At 43.7% G+C, this 19,764-nt stretch overlaps 1 protein-coding gene across 4 annotated transcripts; it reads left to right on the top strand.

Moving 5' to 3' along the window:
- The first annotated feature begins 4,514 nt into the window (after positions 1–4,514).
- Positions 4,515–15,377, top strand: IKZF5 (IKAROS family zinc finger 5). 4 transcript variants are annotated; one of them, XM_034061449.1, is made up of 6 exons: positions 4,515–4,570; positions 6,248–6,314; positions 7,272–7,360; positions 8,634–8,797; positions 9,076–9,258; positions 14,143–15,377. In XM_034061449.1, exons 4-6 carry the CDS (start codon positions 8,665–8,667, stop codon positions 15,084–15,086), a joined length of 1,260 nt encoding a protein of 419 aa, XP_033917340.1. In that variant the 5' UTR covers positions 4,515–4,570; positions 6,248–6,314; positions 7,272–7,360; positions 8,634–8,664; the 3' UTR covers positions 15,087–15,377. The 4 variants fall into 4 exon arrangements, with proteins under 4 accessions (XP_033917340.1, XP_033917339.1, XP_033917341.1 ...); XM_034061448.1 differs by having other exon boundaries at positions 7,267–7,360; XM_034061450.1 differs by lacking the exon at positions 7,272–7,360.
- Positions 15,378–19,764: the final 4,387 nt, after the last annotated feature.

Here is a 19,764-nt window from a genome sequence, read left to right as displayed (position 1 = left end):
GTTTGAGATGATACAAACCTCCCTGCTCCCAGTGTCCTAAGAGAAAACATCCTTTAATTACTCTCCTTCTAACTGCAGTTTTCTCTGTGGAAGTTTGCTAACATAATCCTATTCTACAAAGGATTTACAAACAGTTTTAGTCAATATACTGTATATATACAAGCACACTGTTAATAGTATTTATTTTTATAGATGATTTTCCAAGTCTGATGCAATATTCATAGTACTAAGTGTATGTTTTGATAGATTTAGTATCTTCATTAATAAATAGGGTAAATGTGAAATAGACTTACAAATGGTTTTTACAGAATGTCAGTCAACTTTAATGATAAACTGAGCTTTTGATCGCAAAGGCGGCATGACAGAAACATGGCTTTACTCTCATAGGTCCCCAGACCCAATTTATGCTGTGGCTAGCATCTACAGATCAGATCTTTGCCACAGACTTCTGTCACTTCTGCTATGTCAGTCTAAAGTGTGGAGATATTAATGTCTTACCAAGACAACTGCTGACAGAAACTCCCAGTAGAGACATAGCTGTGCCATAAAAATAATGTATATGTGAACATATGCCTGCTAACACACATTTTTGCCAGCACACATTCTTAACCCCACAGTGAGCAGACCGACAGACTGTGCTGTAACCAGACTGCTATTCAGCTCTCTGATAGCAAGACAATATTGCAATGCACACTGATAGTAGCATTCTTCAAAAACCAGCAGAAACTTTAGGGTCAGGAAGTAAAAATTCCTTTGATCCTTCTAATAATTCACTCTCTTTCATGTTGGCTTTCAACGCTTGTCATCCCCCTGGCTGAAGAACTGATGCAAAGCAGATCTATGGACTCCTTCTGTCTTACTCACAAGATGTGTAAAGTCTATTATAGTAAGGAAACTCCAACTAGTCATGCTTGATAAGAAAAACCAGAAAGAAGTGGTAATACAGAAAACAAATATTGCTGTGAACAGTCAATGTTTGTTCACATTGTTGAACAATGCCAGGGATGGGGCAGCCACAGCTTCTCTGGGCACCCTGTGCCAGCACCTCAGCACCCTCACAGGGAAGAACTTCTGCCTAAGAGCTCAGCTCAGTCTCCCCTGTTCTGGCAGGTTCAAGCCATTCCCCTTGGCCTGTCCCTACAGGCCCTTGTCCCAAGCCCCTCTCCAGCTTTCCTGCAGCCCCTTTAGGCACTGGAGCTTCTCTAAAGTCTCCCCTTCAGGAGCCTTCTCTTCTCCAGGCTGACCCAGCCCATTTGTCTCAGCCAGGCTTCAGAGCAGAGCTGCTCCAGGCCTTGCATCATCTCCATGGCCTCCTCTGGACTCACTCCAACAGCTCCACATCCATGCATTTGACCATGGGAGGCCTTAAGCATAAATGAAGCAAATAACAAGGATGCTGCCTCTCAATACTCTCAATACAGAATAACAGCTAGGATTGTTCTGATCCTTTTGTTTAAAGTTGATAAGCCTGCACAGAGATATGAAAGGATGACCCAAGGATGAGCTGACTTAGAGGATGGAGTCAAAAAGCAGACACCAGGGTAACAGGGACAACAGAGGGACATCGACCACCTGGATGACCCTAAGGAACCCCAGCTCTGGAATCGGGCATGTGCTCACTAAACAATGTCCATCATTATCATAGTGACAGCTCTCTATGCTGCTTTGCACCCAGAAGAACATGAAAAGTGCAGGGCTCAAGTCAGAGCTCCCACCAGCAACAATACCGTGGGTGAAGAAGACCAATGAGATGTTGCTGGATCCATAGGTGGTGATGCTTCTCCCTCTCCCTTTCTCATTCTTTCTTCTCTTCTTCTCTCTTTTTCATTTAATATTTACTAGATCAAAGTAAAAACATGTGGCATGGGACTCTCTGATCCAGTTAAAATAATCATTGGTGAGTTATATCTAACCACATGCCTTGTATTTTGTATTAATACATCATAAAACTGGCTCATGTTGTTTCCTTAATTCAGTACCAGTGTATCATGAACTTGGTTCTTGGTCCCAAAGGGAGGGAGGTTGTCCTAAACTACTCCTTTTGGGTAGTGACATAGGGTCACTCAACACCCAGGAGTGCAAACATCCACCTGTTTAAGTCTATATTCTTAGAGGACTACAAGTCTCACATCCTGCTTCTTCCACTATTTTATTTCCACACACAAAGAAAAGAGCATTTTTCCTTCATGATGGCTGAGAATAATTCACCAGCACTGACCAAGAGCTGCAGGAAAAATGCAGGATGCCTTCTTCAGAATACAAACCTATTTGGAAAGCTGTGAGGAGGTGTGCTCCGCAGGCAATAAGCCAGTACTGTTGAAGCAACAACTGGTAGTAAACTGGGATTACCTCTACTTCTGTTTGATGCCACCTGACACTCAGATGTGGGATTATCATGGGTGAACACATCACTAGATCAACGCAGAGGATTCTGCTCCAGGCCAAGTGGGAAGTACAAACCTTGCAGACCACAAAAATGACAGTCATTTTTCTCATATGCTTTATAAAAATGGGAAGCTGGACAAACTTGATTAAAAGCAATTCAGCAAGGTCAAGCACAAGTGCATGGGGCTGTATCAGCAAAGGTGATCTGCCAAATGCCTGGCTAGCAAATAGAAGCTTTAAAACACAATAAGCAGCTCAGGTTTGTTACAGGTTGCAGGCATTAGTGCAGCCCTACTCTTGGCAATGATGCCAAAGGTTTTGAAACAGTTTGAACTGTTCCTTCATCCGCCTCCCTTCCCCTTGGTAGAAACCAAGGCAACTCAGTAGGAATACCCCACAGTTTTCACCTGCAGGCTCTTCCACTGTGACAACCCATTCAAGAGTGGTAGAGAAAGGTGTTGTACTGCCATGGTGGGAGACACAAGGGCAGCCCTTGGTGCACACATGGTTCGATAAACACTTGTTTGATACCCAACTGAGACAGTGCTACAGGACAAAAGGAATAACACTAACAAGGTTACCCTGAATGGTCTTACAAGCAGTAGGATGGCCCTAAGGGCTGGAATGTGCACTGGCAACACTCCCACATAGAGCAGCAACCCATGTGTATGCCACAGTAACAGCATAGTGCAGAAGTGGTGCTTTATTTCAACATTCAGATTTAAATTTTAGTTTAAATTTTATTACTCTTTACATTTTTTATTCTTAGAGCTCACAGAATATTCACAGCCCGGTTTGGGTTGGAAGGGACCTTAAAGCTCATCCAGCTCCAACCCCCTGCCATGGGCAGGGACACCTTCCACCAGAGCAGCTTGCTCCAAGCCCCTGTGTCCAACCTGGCTTCCTTTCTTTGATAACTTTATGTGTCTGCCTTCCTGATGATTCGGAGAAAACTCCAGGCACAAACTCGCCAACAGTTTCAAGTTGACAAGCAGGTATTCTTTATAGCGGCACCGGGAGACACGGGGGATAGCTCCTCCTAACGTGTGTCCCCGTATTGCTCTACAGGCCATCCTTACATGGCCGCTAGGCATATTACATTGTTTTGCATAGTTTCCCGCATGCATATATAAATGTGATGGTGGTCTTTAAAGGTCGTTTACTTTTCCTAGCGTAATTAACATTACAGACATAGCAACCATCCTGTCCTTTTACTTACCAGTTACTTTAAGTGCTCCCATCCTGGCCATCAGCTAGTCCCAGGTACTCCCCATCCCCAGGTCCTGTTTTCCATTCTGCTTTTCTTACACCTTTTGTACTAAGGTCCTAAGGACCTGAAACCATGTCAACTACCTTCAGGCACCACAGCTATTTTCCATTATGAAGCCATCAAACTTAACATTACTTAGAACTGATTACATTTTGTGCTTTTGTGCCTCCTTATCTCACTGATAACCGTTATTCCTCAGCAGAGAAGCTACACCACAGCAGGCTGGCTTAACCTTATTTATGGGTCAATTTTCTGTATTTCAGTCGTTACAACACCACGACACGCTGCGTTATGGCCTGAAATACAGCTGTCCAGCACACTCCCTCCCTCTGCACAGTAAAAGCACAGACCTAGCGGTTTTGTTTGTTCCCTTTGCCTTAGATTACCCCTGCAGGACCACAACCCTGTTCAGATAAGGGGACACCTCTGCTGTCACCTCACAGACACCCCAGCCGCGGGCTGCTCCCCCCACCACACCATTTCACAAGACCTTAACGTAATTACCTCACACCTCCGATCCAGCGCAAGACAGAGGGAGAAAACCGCTTTACCCTCACTCCTGCACAGCTCCCGGAGCCCCTATCACCCGTAGCGGCTTGCAGAGTAAAGCAGCTCCCCCTCCCCGCTCCCACCGCCCCAACTCAGCCCACAACCTCCCCTCAAACACCCACTTCACCTTCGCGCATCCCCTCAGGTAACCTCCCACCGCCGCCATACTGCTGCCGCTGCCCGCCCCCAACCACGCCACAACCACCGCCCCCCCCCGCTTCGTTCCCCCCTCCCCACGTGCGCGCGCAGCCAGTCGGGCCACGCCCCCAGACGCCGTCTCGCGAGGTTGCGGTGGGCCGGGCCCGGCTGCCGAAGGCACAACAAACATGGCGGCGGCGGCGGCTGTGGTGGGTTGGGGCTGTCGTGGTGAGTAGCGTTCATCTCTTCCCTTCATGCCCTCGTTGCTGTCCAGTTTTGAGGCCGGGCGGAGGGGATGCGGCTGCTCTCAGCTCGCTGTGTGGAGCAGACAGAGCTGTGCTGTGCTGCTCCACCGGGAGCGGGGGCCGGGGCCACCGGTGTAGCCCCTCAGCGTCTCCCTTGTGTGGGAACCGGGTGGCACCCGGGTTTAAGTGGAGGACTCCCATGGCCGGGTCGCTTCCTGCCCCAACGTGGAGGTGACTGTGGGTCGGAGAAGGGTGAAGGACGCGCAGAGCTGCTGTTGCACCATGAGGTGTGGATCGGGGGCGGCGGAGCCACCGGCGCTTTGAGGCGGCTGCTGTGGCAGGTCGCGGGGCTCGGCCGGGCAAGCGGCAGCGCTGCGATGGGGGTGGAAATAGGTGATCTTAAAGTACGTCCCAGCCCAAACCATTCTGTGATTCTCCTTCACACGCGTAAAACTCCTTCAGAAGGAGCAGAAAGAGCTTGGAGAGAGGCTGGGATCTTTCCTCCCTCGTTAATTTAGCTCTAAATCGTTTCCTCTGGAAAAGGTGAGGCTGAGGTACAGAATTCCCCCTTGATTCCTTTCTGGAAAACAGGATACATGTTCTCATAGTCATTTGATTCTCTTATAATTACATCTGTATAGGAGCAGGGAGGACTTGGAGAGAACCTGGGATCTTACCTCCTTTTGTTTTAAACCATTTGCTCTAGAAAAGATGAGGCTGAGAATTCCCCCCCCCCCCCCCCTTAATTCCATGAAAGAAACCAGGATGCATGTGCTCATAGTCATATTATTTTAGTGTCTTGTAATTACACAGTATGAATTCTTGCTGTGTGTGTTAAAACACTGGTTTTATGCGTCTGGGTTATTTTCTTCTGAGACAATACCCTTAGTACAGGTCAGCATTGTAACTAGTATTAGACTGCTGCCTGAGTAGAGGGTGAGTAACCGGTGTTCCATCCGTCAGTGTGTAAAGCTGGAGAAGGTGCAGTGAAGGTAATGTTCTGTGTTAATAGAACCTGAAGAACATGTGGTATGATCAGCCCCGTTGGAGTGCATGAAACACGAGCCGGTGTGCTCAAGTTACTGATAGTGAGAATTGCATTTATTAGGTTGCAGTAGTGGCAGAGCAAGTGTCGGATCTGTATCATTCATTCCTGAAAAGGAGAACTGCTGGTTGGATATCCATAAGAAAAGCCACCTAAAATCACAAACGGTTCCATTGTGCATGGAAATGGAGAGGTTTGAAGTGGTGCTGAACGGTGGCAATTTACCTACATTGATATAAGAAAAAAAAATGAATGTTTTCAAATTAAATTGATGAGGTAAAGAAAGGAAAGTTGATAACCAAAATAATATCTTTTCCTCAATCAAATTTCTAATGTTTTGTATAATTTTCTTATAAAATGCAATGTAAGGATACAATTAATTGATCAACTATTTTTTTGTCCCAATACAAAGGGATATATAGAGTCTTTTGTGAAAATATGGACCTTTAACATTGTTTCGTGTTGAAACAGTCTACATTTAAACTGATAATTTAATTTTAAATGGTTATTTCTTACTATTCCTGTCTGGTGAGAGTTGGCCTGGTCAGGATTTGTCCTGGTTTTTTCCTCTTCCATACCTTTAATTCATATCCTGATATCTTTGTTTTATTGCAGGAGACACCAACAAATGGAACATAAATTAACTTCAGCCTACGCAAGCTTGGTGACACCTGAAAGGAGGGTAGGCAAAATTGATACGTGAAGTTGTGTTCAGGACTAGCTTAATGGTGAAGATAGCCATAGTAGTTTAGCACACTCAGGTATGATGTGAAGACCATACTCATCTGCGTGCCAGAAAAGAACCAGTGCTTGTAAATAACTTTGAAAATACAGGAGAATGTGGTTAAATATGGTCTTGAACTCAATACTTGAGTTTTTGTAGGTCACTGATGCTTTGTTTAGCAGCTATTGGAAAGCAAAAAGATATTCTTAGTGAAACTGTAGCATTCTAAATTACTTGTGATTGTAATCTGTAAGAATAATAATGTGACTGACTCACCACCCTCTTCCCAATTGAATCCTAAATTCTGCCCTCATAAATACATTGCAAATGGAGACTCTAGGGGTTTGTCATGCTCCAGAAAAGAGCATGACCAGTGACTTCTAGTGAATATTGTTATTATTTCAATGTGAAATAATAAACTGGATTAAGGCTCTTATGCAGGGTAGGAAAGTGGAATTATGGAAGAACTCTGTGTTGTGGTTTAAACCTAGGCAGCACTGAATGAGCTCCTAGGAAGGAGAAAGTAACTGCTGCAGCTGAACCCAGGACAGTATGAAACACTGCTTTCTGTTCTTTCCATCCTTGCTAATCAGTGACATCCAGTTGGTTTCCCAGCATCACAGTTGCTATAACTGACTTACTCACTTCTGGGATTTTCTGGAGCCATGTCTTTATCAGGGAAACTCTTCAAATAATCAGTGAGATAGAAGTGTCTCAGTGAGATGTATGTAGGAATGGATGCAGTCTTTGAGAAGTTTCTGCTGGAAGTATAATTGTTTCTCTAAAGCTAACAGCAGTACAGTGTTAGAGCTTGGCTTTCAAAACGTAGCTATCTTTTCAAGTTCCTTTCATACGACTCTTGGGTGTTGGGGAGGATAATGCACTTGCATTTCCTTGTTTTCCTTCCAAGGAAAGTGGAGAAGCTGTGCCCTGTGCTTTCTATCTAACCTGTTGAGAGTACCTCTGGGAACATGTTTGCTACTTAGCAGGAAACTAAAATTCAGGTATGAGCAATTAAAAAAATATTTTGATTATTACTTCATTTTATTCATTTTTGTATTGTGCTTATGATAATAATTGCTAAACCCCAGTTTCTCCAGTAATATATATTTGGCGGCAAGTTTTTAATGAGTAGAAAGCTCTAAAAATAATATTTGTATGGTTGTCACTTTGCTTTGAGTCATGCTGTATGATAAAAGCAGTCCTTTGCTTAAAAAGAAATCCAAACCTAAACTTGCTTTTATGAATGCATTCAAATTCAGTGACATTTGCATTTTGAAACTGAGCTGTAAGATGGGGACAGGGAGCAGAATGGAGCTCATGTAATCCAAGTGGAACTGGTCAGCAATATGCTACACCATTTAGGCACACACCAGTCTATGTGGCTGGATGGGATCCACCCAAGGCTACTGAGGGAGCTGGCTGAAGTGCTCACCAAGCCGTTTCCCACCATTTATCAGCAGTCCTGGCTCACTGGGGAGGTCTCAGTTTGACTGGAGGTTAGCAAGTGTGGCACCCATCTACGAGAATGGCTGGAAGGAGAATACAAAGAACTACAAGTCTGTCAGCCTGACCTTAGTGGCAAGGAAGGTGATGGAGTAGATCAGGCCCAGTCAGCATGGCTTTATGAAACGCAGATCCTTCTTGACTAACCTCATCTTTTATGACAAGATGAAGCACTTACTATATGAAAGACTGTGGATTTTGTTGACATGGACCTCAGTAAAAGCCTTTAGTGCCCACAGCATTCTCTTTGGAGAAACTGCTACTCAGGGCTTGGACAAGTGTCCTCTTTACTGGGTAAAAAAAAACTGCCTGTGTGTCCCAGCAGCCAAGAAAGCCAAGAGCATCCTGGCCTGAGCCACTAGTGGTGTGGCCAGCAGGACTAGGGCAGTCAGTGATTGCACCCCTCTACTCTGCACTGGTGAGGTCACACTTTGAATCCTGGACAGGATTCAGGAGAAGAAGAAACGTAGTGTTGTACCAGGGGAAACAGGACAAGAAGAAACATCATAGTGTTGTACCAGGGGAGGTTTAGATTGGATATTGGGAAACATTTTTTCCCTGAGAGTGTTGTCAAGTGCTGAACAGGCTGCCCAGGGCAGTGGTGGAGTTGCTATTCCTTAAGGTATTTGAAAGACTTGTAAATGTGAAACTTAGGGGCATAGTCTAGTGGTGGACTTGGCTGTGCCGGATTAACAGTTGCACTGATGATCTTGAAATGTCTTTTCCAACCCAAACAATTCTTTGATTCTAGGACAATATTTTTCCTTCTAGGCACACGAGGTTGTAAACGTAAAGACTGAATATGGGTGAGAAGAAGCCAGAACCTTTGGACTTTGTAAAGGATTTTCAGGAATATCTTACACAGCAGACTCACCATGTAAATATGATTTCTGGATCGGTTTGTGGAGACAAGGAAGCAGAGACTCTCCAGGGAGGTAAGCAAATTGCAGTGCTATCAAATTTTAGTCTCTTAGACAATGACTGCACAGTTGATGTTCCAGATAATTAAGCAGAGTCCTATAACTGTATAGAAGTATTTCTGATAGTTACTTTCTCATCAGAAAGGATGTGTCTGTACCTTTGTTATGATAAGGGGATGTACTTACAGTGCTTTGAATAGAAAGACCAAGGGAACGGAAACAAGAGATACTTAGTGTGTTCTCAGTAGTATCCCACTGATTCTTGATTGACATCTGTGTTGTATTATTCACAGCTGGGACAGAAGGTGATCAGAATGGTCTGGATCATCCTTCAGTTGAAGTTTCACTGGATGAAAACTCAGGAATGTTGGTGGATGGCTTTGAACGGACGTTTGATGGGAAGTTAAAGTGTCGATACTGCAACTATGCCAGCAAAGGCACAGCACGGCTCATAGAGCACATCCGAATCCATACAGGTATGAAATACTCTGCTGTGCTTTCCTGTACATTAAACACTGTAGTTTGAACTCAGTGGTATGATTTGCACATGGGGAGTTATCACAGTGCTTGAAGGTGTTTGTTCTAGGGTTACTCAGCAGTTAGATTTATTATGGCAGACCACTGAATTTGATATTTTGATATTTGATAAGTTTAGTGTGAAAGCATCAGTGTAAATTGGAAGGCACTAAAGGTGACATAGTTTTTTCCTTGGAGATTATAGGGGCTTTTTTTCCTCTTACTTAGCTATGGAGATATTCCTGTTTCATGCCACATTCTAGACGTGGAAGTACAAAACACAGTAATAAGAATAAAGTTCTCTTTTATTCAAGTGTGACCACATGGCATCAAAAAGTGATCATTACTAATAATAGTAATTAAAAAAAGTATTTCCTGTGCCTTTCTCATGGCATTTCCTGTGGCATTTCCCACTGTTTGGTTTATAAAGCTGAAATGCAAAACTGTTGAGTTAGGGTATCCTAAACTGTTCGTGAAATCAGTTCTGACCTCCTGGCAAGTGAGAGGAAACACACAAAAGCTCCTTGTGAAGTCTGACTTTGCCTGCCCAGTTATTACAGAATACAGTTACCACTTCAGAAGACTTTATAGCTTGTCACGAGAGTAATAATTAAAATAAAGGAAGTATTCTGCAAAAAATGGAAGTTTTTACAGATTTCCAGTCTGGTTCCAAATGTATCCCTTCAGTGGTCTTGGGTAGGTGGCATTTGTTGATTCTCTTTAATGGAATGCTTTGTTGTCATTTGGGTGTAATTGTAGCTCTCTTTAGGTATGGTTACTGCTAGTCAGGTTCTCACTTTGCTGTGAGCCACTGTGTCTACACAGTCACTTAGAGGATGTATTTTGGCAAGTCAGTGCTCCTTGCACTGGCCTGCAGTCTTGGCTTATTTTAACAAGGCATAATGGGATGGAAAATGGCAACCAACTAAAAATCAATGTTCTGAGGTGCAGGCTCTAAATATCATCTAAATTCTCCTCTTGTGCTACTGTGAGCTACCTCTGTGTGTAGCTGTTGCTGTTTTCAGATTCCCAGTGGAAATTTTGGGTATTATCCAGTAGCGGATAGAATACCATGGCTTCTGTACCTGCATTTGACACAACGTTGATGCCATGGCTTGCTGCAGAGCAGCACTGAGTTCTGGAGCATTTTTTCCATCTAGTTTGTCGTAGAACGGCTACATCTTCACTTACCATTTGCCTCTTATGGTATGTGGATAAGAAGAAATCTAACAGCTTTACTTTGTGCAGTGCTATTTCTGAACTTGTGAAAGAGAAGGGTCATGTAGTGTGAGAAACTGTGCTGCAGACTTAGCAGTTTGTTTTTAAATAGTGCTTAAAGGTGCAGGGGTAACATCGACCTAAAAGTTTTATGTTTGTTTGGTGACATATAGCTATTCCCATCTGAAAACTTGCATCCCCAAGCCCACAGTTAGTACAGGTCAGTTATCAACATGAGCAGATGGACTGCTGAGCTGTGATGGAGATGTAAATGGCTGCTAGAAGATGTTGCTATTGTGTGTTTGCTGATTCTTAAGATGTTTTTGATGGCTTTGGTGTGCATGGGGTTTCTCAAACTGAATGACTAAAATAATGTGTTACTTAATATCAATCTTAGCCATATTAGCAAAAAAATCAAATCAATTTTAGCCATATTAGCAAAAAAATCAAATCTTCCTTCTTTAGGTGTCAAAATGTGAGAATTAGCATAGTGTCAGCTTTCCTTCTCACACTCTAGGAAATTGTCTACCATTTTTTATGCTTTCAGGTATTAGGCTATCAGTTCTTTGGTTGAAGGAGGGGATTCTCCCCCTCTACTCTGTTCTTGTGGGACACTCCCTGCAGTCCTGTGTCCAGTGCTGGAGCCCCCAACACAAAAGGGACGTGAAGCTCTTGGAGCAAGTCCAGAGGAGGCCATGGAGCTGCTGCGAGGGCTGGAGCAGCTCTGCTCTGGAGCCAGGCTGAGAGAGCTGGGCTGGGGCAGCCTGGACAAGAGAAGGCTCCTGAAGGGGAGACCTGAGAGCAGCTCCAGTGCCTAAAGGGGCTGCAGGAAAGCTGGAGAGGGGCTTGGGACAAGGGCCTGTAGGGACAGGCCAAGGGGAATGGCTTGAACCTGCCAGAACAGGGGAGACTGAGCTGAGCTCTTAGGCAGAAGCTGTTCCCTGTGAGGGTGCTGAGGCGCTGGCACAGGGTGCCCAGAGAAGCTGTGGCTGCCCCATCCCTGGCAGTGCTCAAGGCCAGGTTGGACACAGGGGCTTGGAGCACCCTGCTCCAGTGGAAGGGTTCCCTGCCCATGGCAGGGGGTTGGAACTCGATCAACTTTAATGGTCCCTTCCAACCCAAACCACTCTGTGATTCTATGAGATTGTGTTTTCAGAATGCTTTCTTACCCTTCTGCTACATCAGGGAGTAGGTGTCACTATGTGACTAGAGGTAGCAGGACAATACCTGCTGCAGGTCATGATTATTTCAGCATAGTTGCAGCGTAATATATGCAAAAGCAAGAACGATTCCAGCCAAGAATTGGGATGCTGAGAAATGTCCTCATAAATCTGACTCAGTGGTCATTACTTGGAAGGAAATATTCCAAGAGCCACAGCAATTCTTTATTTAGGGCAGAGCTTAATACTTGGTGTTTGTCCTTTGGCTAACATTGAGTTTTTGCTCATGGTTGTAGTACATGGTATTGTTAGTGTTACACCTCAGAAATGGAGCTTTGCCTGTGGGATGGCACATTACTGGCTCAGACACATCTGATGCTGATGTAATAACAGTAACTGTACAGTGGTAAGTCCATTTCCCTATACCACTCTGTCCAGTTTTATATCATAGACAAGAATATTTTTCTTTCTCTGTATAGCTTCCCCTTCACCTTTTTACAATATATTTCACATTCCTAATTTAAACACAGCATTGTCTGATGTCCTGATGGCAGCACCATTTTGCCATTACCTCAGTGGCTCTTTATAGAGCCCTGCTTTGTTTCTTTGTACAGAAGGACTCCAGAATAAGGAAGGGGTGTTTTATTTGGTTTGCTTTCCTTGGTTTATTTTTTCCATTCAAGAGCAAGGAGATCCAAGGCCTGAGTGTTGTTTCGCTCAGAAGCATGGCAAAGGGCCCAGAGATGGATTATATTGAACTGTGAAGGCTCAGTGACTGAATCAGCATTAAAATAGGGAAGTGAGAGCTTACTCAGTAGCTTCAGAGCAGTGTAAGTAAACGGATGCTGTGTTCTGGGTAACATGCAAGTGCAGCAAGGGATCTGCCAGAGTAATTAGGACCCAGACACCACGCAACCATCATTAAGTGCAACTTACCACAGAATTACTCCATGCTGAGTCTGGCAGCAGGGTAATTAGTAGCTCAGCAGCTGTGCTGTGTTAAGGGTGTGCAACATGCGGTGCAAATCTTCATTTCTGTGTAACCAGTTGGGAATGAAAGAAGACCATTGAGACTGACAAGTTCTTTGTGAATGCAGGAGGCTTGTCAGTCTTCTTCCATCCATCTTTGTACCAAATCTCCACATCATTATGTGTGTGTACATATATGTATCTATAAAAATACATATATACTCTTATGAAGAAACCGGTTTCAGTTGGTGTGAATAAAGTACTTAGAGGTAGCACAAAAATGGCGCTTTTTTCCCCTCTTGAAGAGACAGTGACATGGGGGGGTGGGGAAATCTTCTGTTTAGTATCCCAGGTTGTGATTCCAGACTGTGGGATGCTGAACATGGGAAGGCTTTCTCTTGTCAGTTACATTACATCTTTGAGGGCCTGTAGAGTGCTTGCAGTGTATTAGTGGGCCTCTCTGCGTTCAGACCTCTGGCTTTTACAGTTGTTCTAGATGGATTTTAAAAGCCACAAACCAAATGTATATGTAAATAGTAGAAAATGCTTCTAAAAACCCCTGTGAATGCCGAAGAGAAGGAGCCCACTCACAGTTTTTTTGGAGCCTGATGTGCTGTGTGGCAAGAGAATCAGTAGCACAATAGGGATTTGGAAATTGACCTGGTATCCTAGATGGAAAGATAAGATGATGGTTCATTTCAGCACTTGAACATGAGCCTAATCCTCTGGGCTTTTCTAACATTGCAGATCTGGATCTAAAAACTCCTGGAGGATCAGTCTGTAAAAGGAAAATTAAGTCCCCGAGTATGATGTTACCAATGTTTTGGCTTGTATTTACTTTTGAAAGTACTTTTAGAAGTGTTAATGTGAATATCTCTAAGTATCATTTAATAGAAGAGCGAAGTTGTATCTCTCTGGAAGGAGAATACCTGATTGTTGTCTGACAGCACACAGCTCCCCAGGGATTAGCTTTTATTTTCTTTAATACCTCTTTAACCATAGGATCCTTTTTCAACATTTAGTTCTCTAATGCATGTGTTATTTAGGGAACAGTTCCAGTATGTTTAAAAGTCAGAATGTCTGGAAGACGTTGGAAGGATACCTTCCCTCAATGTTTAAACCCAGTTATCAGTAAGAATGGTTCCATGTTGGTGGTACAGACATTCCTGTAGCCAACTGCTTATGTGCTTTATAGCTCAGGTACAGTTTGTGCGATGCTCTTAACTGGATCCAGGCACCATTGCATTCAACCCTTGGCATCGTGCTGCAGTTCCTGATCCAGTTATGTTGTGCTCATTGTGTTCACAGTTTATTTCTGGGCTCATTATCAGTTGAGTGAGGCAGAGATGTCTACATTTACTTTGCTTTTCTACCAAATACACAGCTAAACTCAAGACTAGCAGTGACTGAAGCTCCCTGTTAGCTGCTTTCTGTTCCATGAAAAGCCTTTTTCAAGCACTCTGAGATGCTCTAGTATGATCTCTGTGAATTTTCCAGGTGAGAAGCCACACAGATGCCACTTGTGTCCCTTTGCATCAGCTTATGAACGTCACCTGGAAGCTCACATGCGCTCACACACGGGTGAGAAACCATACAAATGTGAGTTGTGTTCCTTCCGCTGCAGCGACAGGAGCAACTTATCCCACCACCGCAGGCGCAAGCATAAAATGGTGCCTATCAAGGGTACAAGGTCTTCCCTAAGCAGCAAGAAGATGTGGGGCGTTTTGCAGAAGAAGACCAGCAATTTGGGCTACAGCAGAAGAGCATTAATTAATTTGAGTCCACCTTCCATGGTGGTGCAGAAACCGGACTATCTTAATGATTTCTCTCATGAAATCCCAAATATCCAGACTGAAGCGTATGAGAGCATGACAAAACCAACCCAGACCACTGGGTTGCCAAGAGATCCACAGGACCTTATGGTAGATAATCCTTTAAACCAGCTCTCTACTTTAGCAGGACAGTTATCCAGTTTGCCACCTGAAAACCAAAACCCAGGCTCTCCTGATGAAGTTTCCTGTCAAGATGAGAAGCCTTTCATGATCCAGCAGCCTACTGCACCTGCAGTAGTTTCGGCTGTGTCATCAAATATTCCTCAGAGCTCATCTCCAGCCAGCCCAGATCCTCGGCCTACACACAATCAAAGGAACTACAGCCCCGTGGCGGGTCCCAGCAGTGATCGCAGCGCCCACACCAGTACACCCAGCATAAGTAATAGTCAACCAAGTACTCCAGCTCCAGCCCTTCCAGTTCAGGACCCTCAGCTCCTGCATCACTGCCAACACTGTGACATGTACTTTGCGGACAATATCCTTTATACTATTCACATGGGATGTCATGGATTTGAAAATCCTTTTCAGTGCAACATATGTGGCTGTAAGTGTAAGAATAAGTATGACTTTGCTTGCCATTTTGCAAGAGGCCAACATAGTCAGCATTGACTGAGAACATGCTTTCATTTAGTTTTTTAACATATTACAGTCTATTTTTCATACTTGCTGAAGGAAAAGCTTGCACATTGCATAAGGAATCTTCACATGAAACAATTTGACAAAGGAGGCAAATTTCTTTCTATGTTGTCACAAAACTTGCCAGGGAAATTTTGTATAGGATGGGGTGGTTGTTTTATATTCAGTTGGAATAGGAATTGGAATGTGTTTCCATGCTTTGGCTGCTATATTTAAGTTGCTTTTACTTCATCCCAATAAACACTGTACAGATGTTGAAGCAGAGCTTGTGTTCTGAATCAGGCTATTTACTGGGCAACACAAAATGTGTTAACTATAGGAGACACAAGGTTATTGCAATGACATATCTGGTTTCTTTGGAGACATATTTGTCCTTAAAAACTTAGCTATTCCAAACTGGAAAACCAAACAAACAACTTTCATGTACAAGTTCCATTTGATGTCGAACTTGCTTTTATCTAGTGAAGGTTAACAGTAAGTTTTTCCTTGGTATGGTCTAAACTCTTTATTCTAGAGCACAAACACTAATTTAACTATTAGTTTTAAAACTCGTCCCAAAAGTAGAAGGTAACAGGTTATTGGGAATGAAGTTCTGATAGGAAAAAAGTTAAAAGCTTGTCATTCATGAGTTATACTAAAGAAAAATGAGAGACCTTATTTATACTAAGCAAACTTTTACATGTGGTTCCTTTGAAAAGGAGGTAGTTTTTCCACAGTCATATTAAAGAGCTTGTAGATCTAATATATATTCAGAGAGATTTTTAACTGCCTTAATGTGTACAGATATTTAAGATTTGCACAGTTAAACTTCTGTCTGGCTGATGGAAGTTCTAACAGAAAGAAACAAGAGGTTTACAAATGGGGAAGAGAATGGTGTTCAGTGTTATCTTGGGCCAAGCTATGACTGGTAGGTTTGAAAGCTGTATAATGTAGTTCATTGCAAATTTCAGCTCGCTTGGAAGTCAGTTTGTCTTGTCCCTCTCCTGAATTTGTTGTCCTTTCTGTGTACTGGGAATAAGGAGAAAGGTTTCTGGGTTTTCTGAGCTGTTCCTGTAGTAAGCATAGGAATACAGCATCCTACGGCTGAAGTCATTGGGATTAATAATTGTAGGTAGCAAATGGTGACTGAAGGTGGACATGAAGTCCATGGCACATGCTTGTTTTGTCGGGGTTTTTATACTGCACATCTTAGTTTAGAAACACCCAGGCCAATGGACAGGCACTTTAATGTAAACCTACACAACATCCCAGCAAAGTTACTAAAAGCACTTAGTGTGCCTTCTAGAACCTAAATTTGGCTATAATACTAAAACACCAGACCTCACTGCTGAAGGCCATTACAATTAGTAATTTATAGAGGCCTTTTTCCTTGGCTGTGGATGCAAACTTCTCTTCCTAAGCATTAGAACTCCAAGGAAACTTATGAAATGGTGTTTCCATTCCAATTCCATGATGCTCTGAGGAGCTCCTTCCAGTACTGAATGGTGCCGATGTCAACAGCCCAGTTGTCTTTGGTTTGCTGCTCCAGCACTTCTTCCTCCTGGTATCAGTAGGGAGATCAGCTCTGATGTGCACGAATGTTTGGGATTCCATCCTTCCATTCTGTTTGAGCTATGATTGATCCATTGGGAATGATGTTGGCAGTGTGAAGATGGTAGATTCTTCTTATTGTGTTGGCTAATGATTGGTGATTTAAAGAAACAGCTTCTGAACAAGGATGCTCCTGAATGGAATTGCAGGCAGGAGAATGGTAACAGAGGTAGCTGGTAGCAGGAGGAGCCTGGCATGATGCTAGTGAGGGGCCCTTGTTTAGGAGGCGATTCTCTGGTGAGTTCTTAATAATAGAACTCAGTATGGGGAAAAAATCCAACTCCAAACCTTGCAAATTGTTGTTTAGAAGGATTTTAATAGCACGGACTTAATACCATTGTTTCTGCTTTCAAGTACCTAAGGAAAGAACATTAGCAATCATGGAATCAGCTGGGTTGAAAAAGATCTTTTAAGTTGAGCTGTTCCCCCAGCACTGCCAAGGCCACCATTAAACTGTGTCACTGAGGGTCTTGTGTACATGGTGTGTGCACACTTCCAGGGATGGTGACTCAAGCACTGCCCTGGGCAGCCTGTTCCAATGCCTGAGCATCCTTTGAGGAAGGCATTGTTCCTCAGCTCCATCTAAACCTGCCCTGGTGCAGCTTGAGACCATTGCCTTGTCCTATCTCTTGTTATGTGGGAGCAGAGCCCAGCTCCCTCCTGGCTCCATCTTCCTGTCAGGCACTTGTAGGGAGCAGTAAGGTCCCCCCTGACCTGAGCCTTCTCATCTCCAGACTGAACCCCCCAGGTCCCTCAGCTGTTCCCCATATCTCTTGTGCTCCAGGCCCTGCACCAGCTCTGTTGTCCTTCTCTGGCCCTGCCCCAGCACCTCAATATCTCTCTTGTAATGAGGGGCCAGAACTGAACACAGGATTTGAGGAGCTTGAACATCTCTGAACTGTTGAACAGTGATAAAGTATTTTTTCCTTCTTTCCTTGTATGAGCTCCTGTTTGCAGGGGGGACCTTGGGCAGAGGCAGGTGTCAGTGCCCATCTCTTTATTCTAAAACCAGATCCATGTGGTGTGGACTCTGCCATGGCCTTCACAGAGGGAGGGCCACCCTCTGCATGTGGGCTCTTCATTTTTCAACCTCATGCTGCCTGTTCTGTTGTGCCAAACAGGATCCTGATCTCATCTGCTGCCTTCTGCCCACTGAGTTGCTTTGGAAGGTGTAGTCACATCAGTTTCTCATAATTTTGTACATACTGTTTCCTTTAAAGCCCAGAATTAGTACTGGAAAATTGTTTTAGATCCCAATGATTCCTGTGCACAATAAGGCCTTCCATGGAGTTAGTGAGGGATAATTGTCAGGAACTGTGGGATCAAGTCCCTGGTTGAGGGACTTTTCATACTGAGTTCTCCACTGCACTAAACTCATTTTGTTTTAAACCCCCAAATCCTTACATTATAAGGTGGCAATTGGCATTTTAGCTTGTATTAACAGGGAAGTTTGGGAATGAGCTGAATTTTTTCCACAGCTTGACTCTGGTAAGTCCTGTACTTGCAAAACATGAACTTTGAGGGGGTTTGTATTTATTGTGATAGCTCATTTAATAGATTTGTTGACCTTTTTAATGTGCACTATTTATCATACTCCTAATGCAGGCTTAGTGAGACCCAGTATTCCAATGAACACACACAGACTGAAGCATCTCAGTAGATCATCTGGGTTCATATTAAACCAACTGTGACACTGCTAGTAGCAAAAGGAGTTGTTTTTTCACAGATACATGTTCAGTGGAAGAGGATGGGGACATAAAACATTCTGCATTTTAACATAAAACTCAGCACTGGAAGACTCCTTCCAATGGTGTTTCCCAGCCAAATGAGCTGATGCCATTTGGTTTAGTGCAGAATGTCTGGGGGTGATGTTGCTCTTTGTTTCTTTCTGACAAAAGGAATGTAATGTAGGAGTCTTCACTGGCAAGTTTTCTGTTCATTTGAAACTTCCTTGGAAATCTACAGCAAATGGATGTTGTTCTGCAGGAAATCTATCCCCTGCTGAAGCCTTTTTCATCAAGCAATCTTTGTGTATGTGCTTCTGAGTCCCAGCTCTGTTCATAACCTATTGCAGTGTAAAGAGCATATTTTGTATTGCAAATCATGGAACCTGTTAGAACTGTAAAATCAATTTTCTCGTGTAGTGAATGTTTTGAGAGGACAAGGTTATTATGGAAATGACTTGCCTATATCTGGTGTAGTTCATGTTGTGAAGCTTTGCTTTTCTAAGATATGAATAAAATAACACTTTCTAATTAAGTCTTATGGTGATTCTTGTGTCTGCTTCAGCAGGTGGGACTGGTGAGCTGCTTATGAGTAGCTGTGGTAAGGAGGGTAAGCTGACCCAAAAGATGAACAGGCTGAAGAATAACTGTACTGTCCCTTGCTCCAGGTGCTTCATTTTGGTGCTGAAATGAGGCTCCTCTTTTAGTGCTTGTGAGAACCTGGACATTGAGCTTTTCTCATACACCTCTTATATTCCATAGGGCAAGTCACAGACAGGTGACTAAGCTTGTCTTAGGCACCATTTGCATTTGACCATAGGAGGCTTTGAGCATAAATGAAGAAAATAATGAGGATGTTTGCTCTCCGTAGTGTGTAGGTAGGGTTGTTCTGACCCCTTGTTCAAAGCTGATAACCCTTCATAGGAATATGAAAGGATGACTCAAGGATGAGCTGACTCTTAGGTGCAGTCAGAAAGCAGACACCACAATAAAAAGGACAACAGAGAGACAAGAATCACCTGACCACCCAGAGGAGCCCTTGGAGAACCTCAGCTTTGGAACTGCTCATGAGCTCACTTAATTATGCCCATAGAATCACAGAATGGCTTGGGTTGGAAAGGAGCTTAAGGCTCATCCAGTTCCAAACCCCTGCCATGCTCCACACTAGATCTTATCACCCAAGGCTCTGTCTAACCTGGTCTTGAACACTGCCAGGGATGGGGCAGCCACAGCTTCTCTGGGCACCCTGTGCCAGCGCCTCAGCACCCTCACAGGGAACAGCTTCTGCCTAAGAGCTCAGCTCAGTCTCCCTTGTTCTGGCAGGTTCAAGCCATTCC

Source organism: Melopsittacus undulatus, chromosome 4, assembly GCF_012275295.1.
Source record: "Melopsittacus undulatus isolate bMelUnd1 chromosome 4, bMelUnd1.mat.Z, whole genome shotgun sequence".
NCBI classification, from domain to species: domain Eukaryota; kingdom Metazoa; phylum Chordata; class Aves; order Psittaciformes; family Psittaculidae; genus Melopsittacus; species Melopsittacus undulatus.
The sequence above is the reverse complement of the archived record's forward strand: the minus strand, read 5'-3'. Positions and strand labels throughout refer to the sequence as shown.